Source organism: Numida meleagris, chromosome 5 (assembly GCF_002078875.1).
Source record: "Numida meleagris isolate 19003 breed g44 Domestic line chromosome 5, NumMel1.0, whole genome shotgun sequence".
In the NCBI taxonomy this organism is placed as follows: domain Eukaryota; kingdom Metazoa; phylum Chordata; class Aves; order Galliformes; family Numididae; genus Numida; species Numida meleagris.
Genome location: NC_034413.1, coordinates 32,441,042 through 32,454,301, shown reverse-complemented (window position 1 = coordinate 32,454,301; position 13,260 = coordinate 32,441,042). Strand labels below are relative to the sequence as shown.

Here is a 13,260-nt window from a genome sequence, read left to right as displayed (position 1 = left end):
TTTTCCTGGCGTGCCTCCCTTTAGTGCGGGAGAGGTGTTCAGTGTTTGTGCCTGATAACGATCCAACTCGGGAGGAGAATGCAAAACAGAAGAACAGTATTTACTTGAAACTAATTGTAATTTTCATAAATTGTTACCAGAAGATCCCAAATATCAAGAGAAAAGGGAAGCTGCTGTATCTCTTTGTTGCTGGAACACTGCCTTCAGCACGTGGGGTTGAGGCGATCCTATCTCCATCTGCTGCCCTGAGGAGCAGAGAAGGAGAACTGCTGTTCTGATGATAAGAGAGGCCAGAGGCTTCTCTGTTAATATGTAAACTTTGGATCAAAAAGAAGACGAGGCTCCAGGCAGAAGCCGTCACTCAATAGATGGGTTTTGACCCCTCATGTGCAAGCATAGTGCCGATCTACTGGTATTGGCTGGTTTCCACTAGAAGGAGGAAAGGGAAGAGATGGAGGTGTGACCCCAGTGTTTGGTTTTTCCGCTTTTGGTTGAATAATGTCTGCACTGAGGGGTGATCATCCAGTGCCAATGGCTTGTAGTACTTGGCCAGGCTTTCTGGGAAGACCCTCAAATTCGGACAGGACCACTTCAGCCTCTTGATCTCTTGCAGATGCTGGGTGGCACAGAGGGCATTTGCCCCGTGAGATGGGCTGAACACCAATAATCATTGCAAATACCTTCAGGATGGAGGATTTCCCAAACACCTTGGCAGCCCGCACCCACAGCTTGAACCACATGGTTCCCCAGCTGAGTGTTGCTGACTGGAGACCAGTTCTGCATGCTACATATGCTAGAGTCAATTTTTTCCTCCCACATCTTTGCCCCATGCTGGGAGCCCTGCCAATCTCAAAATGCCTTTCTAACTCTTCTCTCTTCTATGCTAAAATCTTGTGTGAGTGCAGAAACTGTTGGTGAAGATCAGCATCCTGAGGGGGATATGTAGGGCTGCGATGGATGTGCCAAAGATATTGAAACATCTCATGGCTCTTCCCTTTTCCTGCAGCCACCCCCTGTTCCACAGCCCCCACCCCACCGCTTTCTGACCTCCCGTTTGTTCCCATTTTTCAGCTCTGTCTTCAACACAGTTCTCCCTGCTTTGCGATGAGGACTGAGACTGCCAGTCTATGCTTTAGTGGGTGTTTGTTGTTGGGTAGAGTCCCTCTGTTTTAAGTTTCTTGATGTTTTTGTCCAGCTTTCCCTGAGTTCTATGGAACATGTTCCTCTGCCTTCCTTCTTTATTTTCATGCACTGAGCACAAATCTGACCTCACCGATATCCCAGCTATCCCCCTCCTGGCCTCATCCCTGCTGCCTGCTGTGACACTGGCCATATCCCTGGCAACAGAGTTCAGATATCCAGCAGGAACAACAGGACAGATCTGAGCTGTGAGGGAGCTGGTTTGCCTTCATATGCAAATAAATGCAAACGCATTCTCTTACACCGGAAAGAACATACAATAATTGGCAACAGGTTATGCAGCGTTTTGTCTTGCTGTGCTATATCTCCCTGAGGATTATTCTGGAATAAATGCCTATGTGGCTGCATTTTAAAAAATTAAAAAACAAACAAGTGAAAGAAAACCAACTCACACCTCCTCCAGAAATACATTTATTTTCCATGTTCCTGGACTCTGGCAACCACAACACTGTGCATTAATGCGGGGTGACGTTATTCACTCCCTTGTGGGCAACTTGCTCCTTGCCAGCTGCAGATGTGTTGTTCCCCTCCAACTGCTTAATAAACGGAGGGAAAACATGATATTGCATCAGTCTGTAGCGTGCTTTCTTGGGCTGTCAGAAACTTATTTGCAAAAGAAGGCTGTGTATCATAAGGCTTGTTACATGGATTGGTCTGGCCTCAAGCAATGCCCTTGGAGGAGAAGAGTTCAGGTTGAAGAAATTCAAGGATGGGAAGGTCCTGGCCCCAAGAGGCAAGGGGTGCCTCTTGCTGCTCTGTAGCAGTTCCTCTCCACCTCTTCTGATGCCCTCATTTCATCATTTTTCTTACTGCAAGCTGGTTGTGGCGGAGCTGGGCAGAGCCTTTGCCAGCTCATGAAGGACCAGGGTGCATGGCAGGAAGGGGTGCAGTAGCCCGGTCCCAAATGCTCTTGTCTCCTATGCTCCCTCCTCTGCTGTGAGCAGCAGGTGGCACATCTTGGAGTTGGCCTGGTGCAGGGCAAACTCCCGGGCAGGCATGGTGCCCTGCCGGCCTTTTCGGATAGTGCTGCTCTGATTCCCAGCAGATGTGGAGATGGTGAAGATCTCTCTGTTGGAACAAAGGAATGGTAGGAGGTCAGGAGGCCGTGGTGGTGGTGGAGGACCTCATCTACTTCCCAGGCTATTCACATGCCTATTCACACTCAGGGCCTTTATCTCCCATTAATTCCTTCTCTCCAAGAAATCCTCCTCTTTACCAAGCACACAGTCATAGAAGAGTTTGGGCTAGAAGGGACCTTAAAAATCACTGAGCTCCAATCCCCTGCTGTGGGCTCGTTGCACACCACCAGATGAGGCTGCCCAGGGCCCCATGCAACCTGGCCTTGGGCACCTCCGTGATGTTTCTAGAGGAAGCATGTGGTTGATGAGACCTTCCCTGCCTTGCAGGATGAAGGAGAGGGATACAGAGTTTGCTGTCCATTGTATTGATCCCTTGTGTGGATGTCTCACTGGCTGGGTTGCTCCCACCCAACCTGAGATCAGAAGTGTGGAAGATGAAGGAGATTTTGCATGGGGCCCCATGTGACACACTGCTATGTCACCGGGTGCAGATCTCACCAAGACCATCCAAATTCTTTCTGGACTATGTTTTCTTGAATGCGGTGGCTGTGTTACTGCCTCATATCCGTTAATCTTTATATACATTAAATCTGTGTTATGCAGCCATGCATTAAATGTTTGTTACTCTCCCAGCCTTTGGCATCTGCTTTGAGAGTAGATTTCCTTCAACCACCCCTTTCTTTGTGTACTATGTCATTGATTCTTGAACCTTGGGCACCTCCTGTAAAGGCTGCCAGAGGCTGGTATGTTTCAGGAGTGTTTATGAGAAGCATGAGGAAGAACTGCTGCAATGTCTGGAGTTGAGGGATAAATGGCAAGATAAATGGTTCCCATATAAAGCAGATTTAGGACCTCCTGTGTTTGGTGCTGAGGACAGGTATGGTCTGCACTTGGTGAGGAACTCTGTCAGCTGCTGTGCAGGATCAGCACTGACTGGTGCTTCGCGGGCCTCAATTGCAGCCTGCATTCAGAGCTTACCTGTAAGGCATCTGCTCCTCCCTCAGCTGCAGGCACATGAGCACGGGGCTGCTGGAAAACCTCAGGATGGTGTCAAAGTGGATTAGGCTCTCTGCCTCTGTCTGGCTCCTCAGGGTGGTTTGGAGGAAAGGGGAATCCAGTTCTGCCTGGAAATCAATGGTGAGGCTTCCCCTGCAAGAAGGGAGTGTGCAGGTCTGGCACTGAGCTCTGGGCACTGGACAACTCCACAAACCCTTGTCTTGGCTGGTGGAATCCCTGGACCTGCTCACCTGCTGTTGACGCTGGTCTTCAGTTCCTGCTCCCAGATGTTCACATCCACGTTGGCTGAGATATCAAGCCCGAGTCCACCCTGGAGTTTGACCACTGCCTGGAGACCAGACTGCAGAGGGATGACCTGGAAGATGGAGAGGGTTTTACAACCCCTCAGAGACCTGTGGCAGTGCCACCCTAATCTGAGATGTGTATCCACAGAGAACAAGCATCAACCAGCAGGTTTTAGGTGTGGGATTCACTGGGCATTACCATGGACCTGCCTTGAGGCCAGTGTGGGGAGAGACAGGTCATCTCACCAGTACCTGGTGATGGTCCATCAGCAGAAGGTTCCCTTTCACCACACTCGTGGGTTCCCCACTGCTTAGCAGAACCTTGGCCATTAAATCTGTATATCCCTGGAAGAAGACGATCGGTCGCAACTGGACATCGAAGAAGATGGCAGACATCCCAGCCATGAGCTCTGGCCCCTCTTCCCCTTCCAAGGTGTTTTCTCCCAACATAGACTCCATCCCTTGTGCTTCTATAGTGACCTAAACCAAAGAAGTGGAGACATGAGCTGCACAGAGCATGACTGAGGAGTCCATTTCAGGCACTGTGATGCTAATTGAGCTGCTGCCCTTGTCCAACCCTTTTGGGTAGGTGCTCTTCTCCAGAGTGGGGCTATGCATCAGTGACTTCTGCAATGGTGGGGTCCTCTGGGTAGGGTGGTGAAGCCAAACCCATTGCCATCTCTCACCTGAGCTGCACGAAGACGCCAGTCATGGCTGAGCAGCGAGAAGTCGGAGACGCTCTTTCTCAGGAACCCACCCTCCAAAAAGAGCAGGTCCAGCCCAAAGGTGGAGAGCAGTTCCTTGGTGGCTGAAAGACAGAGCCACTTAATGAAGTTAAGTTATCCAGGGAGGAAATCTTCTTTGTGCCATCTCCTTCTATTCTGGCAATAAGCAAGGGATGTGGCAGTGCAGTGTTTTTCTTGCAGGTGTTGGCTATTTTGCCTCCACGTGTCCCCTGCAAGGCTAGGCTAAGATAATTTGAAGAGGGATAGAAATGGGGGCTGAGAGGTGAAGATTTAGGCAGGAATTTAGCAAGCATGGATTGCTATAGTCTCTCTGAAGTTTGGTGATTTTTTTTTTATCTCAGTACAAGAGAGCTTATTAAAAGCTCAGTAAAAGAGATTATTAAAAATACTGAAGGAACTGAGGGATGGGGCTAAATATTTTGACTTATCAGGAAGAGAACTAACTCCCACCTACAGTCTACTCTCGGCTTCCTTTCCAGCTGAAGTTGCTCTTTCAAATCAGCAGGGTATGGGGAAAGTATTGTGGTGGGGTCTGGCCCACCTTCAGCTCAAAGCAGGGGCATCAGAGGGAGGCAAACCTCTGGTGGTGGCAACTGGCCAACTTCAGATGATGCTGGAGACTGCTCAGCACAAGATTTTGGGGGTATTTCCTAAAAGGTGAGGCCTCTGCTGCAGCCTGCCCATCCCCACCAGCACTCCTTTGCTTCTTGAGGGGACCTTGGGACCAGTGTCCCTGTGATGTCACCTGTCAGAGGTCCTGAGAAGGAAGAGGAGATGCCAGCTATTGAAAAGTGGTTGTAGTTGTTTATCCGAGGGTCTCTCATGATGTCGTTCATTATCTTCCTGGAAGCAAGAGTGACATGGTACATAAGGGCTGGGAGGGAAGGAAAATGTGAGTGGACTGTACAAAGAAAAGAAGGAAAAAGAAATTTCAGAGCTATTTACTGACAAATGCAAGCAGAGAAGGAAACAAGCAGGCCGAGGCTATCCTGGAATTCCCCTCTCCACTATAAATTAGGATAAACCATCTGAATATTTTTGTGCAGCTTCTGCTTAGCTCTGAAAAATGTTAGTGCTGACTTGTTCTGTGCAGATAGGGAGATTAATGTTGTTACACGCTGTGCGCTGCCCCACGAGCCGCAGCGGTGGCCTCCAAGGACTGCTGAAAATATGAGCCTTGGTCTGCAGCTCAAAAGCTCCAGCTGAAGTGTTGGGAAGGAGGAAAAGCAAAACCCACCTGGCTGGGTGGTGGTCGGCATGCAGACTGCTCTGCACCTTCAGCAGCAGGAACGTTGCTGCTTCTGTTCCCAGCTGGTGAGCAGCCAGCAGGATGTTGATGACATCCATGGGCAACGGTGTGTTATCCAAGAGGATTTCCGCAGCAGCCAAGCGGCACGTTTTCTCGTAGCTCTTCTTCTTCTCATGGAAGATCCTCCTCATTGCTCTTTTCACCTGACGTGAGAGGGCAGTTTGAGGGATTATATCAGGGTGTTGGCATGCAACCAACAAGAACCCCAATGGGAAGAGAAGCTTGTAGGTTGGGTACCTGGCTGGAGATATGCTGTGCAGGGAATTGCCGCAGGGCGCTGATGGCTGCTGCTGCCACGGCAGTGGGACCTTGCTCTGCATGATCCAGGAGGGTGGGGATGGTGCTGGGGAGCCTCACGTTCCCCAGGGCCAGCAGGTGGGTGACCGCCTCGTGCTCCTTCTCAGCACTTCTCAGCCCTGCGAGGATGGTTTCCACACCATGCTCCACCTCCTGGTCGGGTTTGACAAGGGAGCAGAAGCCAAGGAGAGTGAGGTGGGGCTGAGGAGATGTTTGGGGAACCCCAAAGGAGCTGAAAGGCTGATGGACCTGAGCTTGGTTGGCAGACTCACCTGCAGCCCACACAGCTGCTGCTGGCACAGCTTGCTGACCAGAGAGCCCAGTGCCACCATCCCTGTGTCCCAGACCTCGGATGCCATCTGCTTCCCATCCAGCTTGTCCTGGGAAGAGCAGGGGGGGATTATGGAATGGGAGAAAATGGAGCAAAAGAGAAAGGAGGAGAATGTTTCAGCTGTTATTTCAAAGCATTTATCAGAAAAGTAAAGGGAAAGTAATTCTTACCTGCCTTCGAAGGTGCAATGGACAGCTTGATTGGGTAAAATTTTTCAGTAGCTCTAATTAAGGCTTTAATGTTTGTAATGCATTGACATAAAACACTTTCTGCTGAATACTTATCCTCTGAGGAGCACTACTCCCATTGGCAGCATCCCATTAAAAGCACGTAAAATAATCACATAAATAGGAAGGTCCATTTCTACAGATATAGCAATGCATGCATTTATTTTATAGACTGAAATATATATATTTTTTGCCATTCCTCCTGGTCTGACAGGGTAGGAGGACCCATCCCGGTCTTCTGAGGAGTAGGCTGAGGGAGGCTATGGAAAGTTAGTGCTCAAAGTTGTGGAGAGACAGAAATTTTACTTCATTGACTGATGAGATGTTGTCACCAAAGCCTTTTAGAAGTGTTCATTGGCTTACCTTGTTTTTAAGGAAAGAGTGTAATATACCGGCTAAAAATTGTACATTGTCATTGTGCCTGTAGTGGGAGACTTTGCCAGGAAAGCTACAAGAGCAGATTGGTGGGGTGGGCAAGATCTAAAGATGGGCTCAGGCCTCTCTGGAGCAAGAGGAACATCCCCACCTACCAGCACCAAGCGGAGCAGCTCTTTTGAAGGCCTGGGAGAGAAGGCTGCTGCATAGAGGAATGTCTCCAGCAGGGACCTGGGCTCCTTGCTGAAATCCAGGAAGTCTGAGAGAGCTGCCAAGTTTGGCACCGACTGCGCGGCCACCGCTGCCTCCACCACAAAGGGGCTGGGGTGAGAGGAGTGAGATCAGTGGTGCCATCGGTGACCCCACGTGCCAGGGTCCTACACAGCATTTGTTAGCCCCCTTTTGGTGGGCTAGCAACGGGCAGCCTCACAGCATCTCCTCGGGTGCTCTCTTCAGCAGCTGCAGCACATCTCTCTTCTTGGCACCACGCAGCATCTGGATGAACCTCTGGAACTGCCACGTAGTTGCTGCCTTCGAGACGTCCATTTTTGCTTGCCGGCTGTCAAAGGTCTTCAGGTAGGCCCTCAGCTGTAAGGACAGTGTTTGGTGGAGTTTAGCCTCTTTCTCTCACGTCCTGAATTAAGGGTTCACGTTTATACTTCAGGAAATATTTAGGAGCGCAAGTGGCCCTATGAGACCTATGGGTCCTGGTGAGCGTGGCTGGTGATGGAACTATTTCCTGAGCTCAGACCTGGGATCTGTTTAAACTGATTGGATGTGCCAGCTGTCAATGGTTTGACCCCAAATCCCACAGCCAGGGAGTGAGCACATGGAGTGCTTTGGGGATGCATGGAGCCACCGACCGAAGGACAGTGGGTGCAGCTCCTCCTGAAGGGCAGGCTGGCTATGGCCAGGGGCTGGTGCTGTCCCTCCATGCCAGCCAGTAAGTTCTCGAGGCTCTGTTCAGCTGCTGCTGCTGGACCAGGTGTTGAGGACACCAGCTTGAGCTCCTGCCTGTTGAGGAAGAGGAAACTGTTGAGAGATACTTCATCCTTCACACCCTCATTTGGAGGCTGGTTGGGATGACGGAGGTTTGAAGAAGGAGATGCAGGCTGAAAGCTATCAAGAGATGTCTGATGTTGCCTCCATGAAGCAAACAGCTTTATCTCCATAGATGTCCATTCATTGCGTGCCCAGTTTAGGAAGTTGTATGGTAACATTGCTCACCTTGAGCTGATTTTGATGCTGGTGGTGGACCTCAGGACTAGGGACAGCATGTGGCTCTCCTCTGCGAGCACTGACTGCAGCACGCTGTCCTTCACCACGTACAGGCTTCTGCTGGAGGGCTGCCACTGGATGCCAAACATCTGGAAAAAGGGAAAACAAGAAGGAAAAAAAGTCAACACTTCCTCTCACAGTCTCCCCGGTAGAATTATCTCCCAGGCTTCTCCCACACTTGTGAGCTGGAGGTGCTGAGCAAGCTCCAGTTAATGCAATGGTGAGGAGAGGTAGCCATGAAAGCTGACCTGCTCCCAGTTTCCCTTCACAGACATAACATCTTGTTCTGGATAAAACCCTATTTCCAACAAATGCTCTGCACAGAACTTAGTTTGTGGAGTGAGTTTGCCATAATTCATATCCCAGAAAGATTTTATTATATGAACACTTGGTATTTGCCAGGTGTTAAGACTTCTCCAAACCTCACAGGGAATCTTTGTGGTGATGTTTTTTTGTTTTTGTTTTTGTTTTTTACACAGAATTTAATACAATATAAAAAAAAGACAACAAAAACAAAACATAAGCCCCATTAATTTTAACCAGTGCAGAAATAGCTGCACTGAGGCCTGCAGTTTCCTATCTTCATGCTGGGGTCTAAGAGCTGGAGCCTTGTCAAAGCCCATCCACTGGAAGATTTTTGGGGGAACCTCCCTGATATGCTAGCCATAAGCTAAGCCACCACAATCAGAGCAAAGGACTTGCTTTGTTCACGGAGGTGTAACCCATTTTCAGCTTTGTGCAGCTGAGGAGATCTTTCATCTTTACAATGGAGTCGCTGGACACGGCATATGTGACCTGGCAGCTCCCGGAGGCATCTTCCTGAAACACAGATAAACCCCACCTGGCAGAAATGCTGGTGAACGTTTTTCCTTCATCCAGGGGAAGAGGATTTGGTAAATGTGCTCATTCTTGTTGCTGTTTACCACCCCTACCTCCACGGTGGTGCCAGCGTGGGCCTGGAGCTGGAGCAGGCTGACAACACCTCGCTTCAGGTTGGCAATCAGGGCACTTTCCGCTTCATCCCCATACAGGGCTTTGACCTGGGAGGGTGAGACCTGGCATCAGGGAATGGCTCTCCCTGTGGAAAGGCATTTCCCCTGCAATCCAATCGATGTTCATATCCCAACATTGGGACCATTTTGGAGGATGGGGTGACACTGGACCACAACAGCTCTGTGCTGCTGCACCCACCACCTTGTTCTCCTCCTTATGACCTGACAGGACAACAGAGCCAAGAGCTCCAATGGGCTCTATAGCCAAGAAGGTTTGGGGTTCTTGCAGGAGGCCTCCAGCTGACCTTCCCTCTGCTCCAGGAGATGAAAACCGGCTGTTGGAGCTCTGCCTGCACCTCCTGACTCAGTGCAATGTCCATGGGAGAAGCTCCAGCATCCTCAGGCTCCTGCTGGGCTTTCAGGTCTTGTATCTATGACAGCAAAAGGCAAGGATGTCTGTTGTGAAGCTGATGTGTGCTTTTATGGGGGAATGGGAATGTAGCATCGCTGCTTGCCGTACCTGCACCTGGAGCAGCTCATCCCCGTTGGGGTCCTTGTGGAGCTGGTGCACCCTGACCACAGCCTGTGCCCGCAGCCAGCCCCCAGATGGGGACAGCCCGGGCACAGGGCCCAGCTGCATGGCCAGAGCATAGTGGTACTGGTACAGCGTGCTCGGCTGGAAGGAAAGTGCCTGCGGACCACCTGAGGACAGGGGCAAGCGTTAGGGTGTTGCAGCCATGGCCACTGGTCCCCCTACTCCCCGTGTGCTGGACTCTAAGGTTGCTTATGAGCTGCACTGGGTTATTCTCACACCCCAAATTTCCAGGGTCAACACAGAAAGCTGCTCCTGGTACACCCTGCTACACCTGTGCTGCTTTCCCTACTTTTCCAGTTCAGTAGTACAGATGGGGTAAGGGAAATACAGGTGTTCCCAGTGTGGCAGCTGGTTCCTGGCTCTGTTTCCACTCTTGCCTTGTAAAACCACAGCCAGAGCAGGGGCACTACTTGGGGACATTGGGGCTGTTGGCAAATCCCATAGAAACGCTTTTTAATCCTGAAGAGAACTTTTCTAAAGATGCCTGTGGCCAGGAGAGATGTTTTGAAGGGACTTTTCAGCTGTGTGCATTCATTAAAGCAAAGGGCATTAATTTGGGGGCAACACTTGAGTGTTACATTTTTGTTTTTGGGAGGACAGAAGAGGCTGTACTCCTCATATCTTATGTTTTCCCTTTTTCCCCTCCCGAGCAGATAAGTAGCTGTACAAACCCACTAATTCTTAATTAAATCACTGACCTTGCAATAGGGTGAAATGAAGCTTGGGGGCAGCGTTGGGCCAAAGCCCCTCTTACATTATGCTGATTTGCTCAGATTTACTTAGGGTTACTGCTCTTATTCCTATACACAATACATACAATCTGAGGTGAGCAGCACCTTTGCCAGGACATGTTCAGTCCGATCTCCTTTCTAAAACCACTGTAAACTTCCCTGCAAATCTGATCCACTTGTTGAGCTTTGGCTTTCCCTCTCCCCCCAGGAAGCACCTCCATCATCCCCAAATTTCGCCATCCCTTTCCATCCAGGGTCATTTTCACGGTCCATCAGCAAGGACCCACCGCGTGATGCCCCTTACCTCTGGCTGTGCTCAGGAAAGAGCAACAGAGCAGGCAGATGTAGCCCCTGAGTGCCCGCTGCCCCATGCTGGGCTCCAGGAGCTGGGGAAGGAAGGGGGACAGGACCTGACCTTCTCTCCCTATCCCCACACCACACACCCAAGGAAAAGCAAATAATTAAACCTCTGCACCAACCCCCAGCGGCAGAGTTTGGAAATCAGGTGAGCTTTGCCAAAGGGCAGAAGCAGGGTGGAGGGGAAGCTGCGAGAAGCATTTTGGGTGGAGGGAAGCTCCTTGGTTAGCATGCACTGGTGTCCCGCTTGTTCTTCTGAGGGTCCTCCCACAGCCAGCAGAGCAAGAGAGGCATATCTGGAGGATGCTACCTGCTGCCTGTCCCAGACACTGCTGCATGGTGATGTTAATCTCCCTTTAATGGCGTTTATTTGACTCTATCAGTATGCAGAAAATCTAGTTCCCAGTTTTGATGTGTGACTTGGGAGTGAATCCTTCTCTCTGCCAAGCAGCTCCATCCAGAGCTGCAGCAGCCTCTGACCCTGAAGGCCAGCCTGGAAACTATCGTGGCAGTGGTGAGGACTGAAGTGGGGCACGGGCCCCAGCCTGGATGTCCCCACCCTTCTGGGCAGCAGGGGGCCCACCTGCAGGTCCTGCAGCTCCCTGACCTGTTAGCAGGGCAGTGTGGCATGGGCAGGCACGGCAACCGGGTCACCATGCCCTTGGTCACGTGTCTGGTGAGGTGTGATACCAGGTGGACTTTGGCCGTGGCAGTCATCATGCCCAAGGCTGAGCTCAAATAAAAGCAGGATGGAGGTAGAGCAATGACTGCATTGAGGTCCCTCCATTGCATGGTGCTGGCATGGCTCTGCGCACCCCACATGCACCTCCAGAAGGTGGCAGGGGATGTTCCTTGTACAGATTCTCACCAAAAAGGCCCATGGGCTTGTAGGGCTGTGAGATGATGAGTCTGTGCATGATGAGGGGATGTGTGGTTGGGTTTGGGACTGGAGAACTGGTCTCTGAGGACGTGGGAATCCTAGTGGTTATTCCAGCACTGAGCCATGCAGCTTGACTGCTGTTTGTGTTGGCCCACAGCTTCCCCACCCAGACTCCCACAGTATTATGGGTGAAAATGCGGATGGCCAAGCCCCGGTGCTGCTCCACCTGGCCAGGATGTTCTGGAAAGCAGATCCCATAGGGGTTTGCTATTTGGTGCTCATCTATATGGGGTCTAGATGAAAAGACCTGGTGGCCACCGATTTCACTTTCACAACCATTTTCAAAGGCCCATGCTGAAGGTGACCAGTGATGGCTGGGTGTTCTCCTCCAGGCTGGGGATGACTTCTGCATGGGAACTGATGGAGAAAACAGAGGAACCCTGACACAATGCTTTCTGCAGCCTCCTGCAGCAACCAGCAATGCTCTCTCTGTTAAAGTGCACAGCATTTTACTAAAGCTATTGGTGGCACACACAACCACACAACAGATGGGTTCTAAACAGTTTGTCACACACAAGGAACATAAACAAAAGGCTTTCCAGTGATTTCTCTGGAAATGATAATTTCCCCAAACACACCCCTCTGTGAAACCACCTTGAGGAAGTTGTTCCTTTTATATCACTGTGGGGAGGGGGGGTATTTCACCTTATTGCTCAGCTAGGTTTCCCTGTCCAGGTGTGCCTGATGAGTGCTTCCATAGCACTTTTCCAACTCTTATAAACCCTTGTAATCTCTCCCCTTGCTAAACAGTGTGTTACAGAGGGGGCCTTCCCAACCACGCCTGGGAGATGAGGAGGAGCAGGGATGGTCCTGGAGTCATGCTGCCTAGGAGATGCCACCCATGGGAACCATTTGAGCTGGAGGACCCTTGGAGCCAGGTGTGTCCAGGGCAAAGCTGAAAGCACTGATGGGCTTTTGGGGCCCTGAGCAGCCTCTCTGGGGCCTCCACCAACCCCTGGGCACCAGAGCACGTGTAAGCCTAGCATCTAGGTGGCCTGGGTTTCTCAGCCTGTCCTGTAGCCCTGGGTGCTGCTCTGTCTGCCCAATCTCTGCTGCCCTGGCGTACACCTAGACCTGCTTTGTGTCCTTGGGGTGCATTGGTAGAGCCTTTTGCAAGCACCCAGCTCAGATGGTTTGGGACTGACCTGCCTTAGGTCACCCCAGCCACCCCTACTGCTCCCTGCAGTTGGGTCATGCTGCATGGGGTCAATGGGTCCCCCAAGAAGCCGAGGTCATTCCCAAAGCATCCATCTCCTGCTTCTCCTTGCCGCAGGTCCCTGAGGTAGGTGGGACCTGCCCTGTGGCTTTCTGTTGCTAGGTTACTTTACGTTGGGCACCTGGGGCTGTCTGCAGGACACATTTTTTTTTTTTTTTTTTTTTTTTTTTTTTTTTTTTTTTTTTTTTTTTTTATGATGATAACGCTTTCTCTAAGTCCTTGAGATGTGACTGTGTTTGGTAAAAACCAACAGGGCATATGCTTCCCTCCACCGTGCTCGTGGTCC

The 13,260-nt window shown here is 50.7% G+C and overlaps 1 protein-coding gene across 1 annotated transcript; it reads right to left on the bottom strand.

Annotated features, from left to right (window-relative positions):
* On the bottom strand, positions 56-10,832 carry LOC110400014 (microsomal triglyceride transfer protein large subunit-like). Its single transcript, XM_021399587.1, has 18 exons — positions 10,766-10,832; positions 9,656-9,837; positions 9,441-9,566; positions 9,076-9,183; positions 8,846-8,962; positions 8,093-8,232; positions 7,729-7,879; positions 7,296-7,453; positions 7,021-7,186; positions 6,205-6,312; positions 5,873-6,085; positions 5,564-5,778; positions 5,072-5,169; positions 4,267-4,388; positions 3,833-4,060; positions 3,527-3,651; positions 3,258-3,428; positions 56-2,268 (listed from the first exon to the last, which is right to left on the bottom strand). The coding sequence occupies exons 1-18, from the start codon at positions 10,830-10,832 to the stop codon at positions 2,118-2,120; spliced, it is 2,646 nt and encodes an 881-aa protein (XP_021255262.1). The 3' UTR covers positions 56-2,117.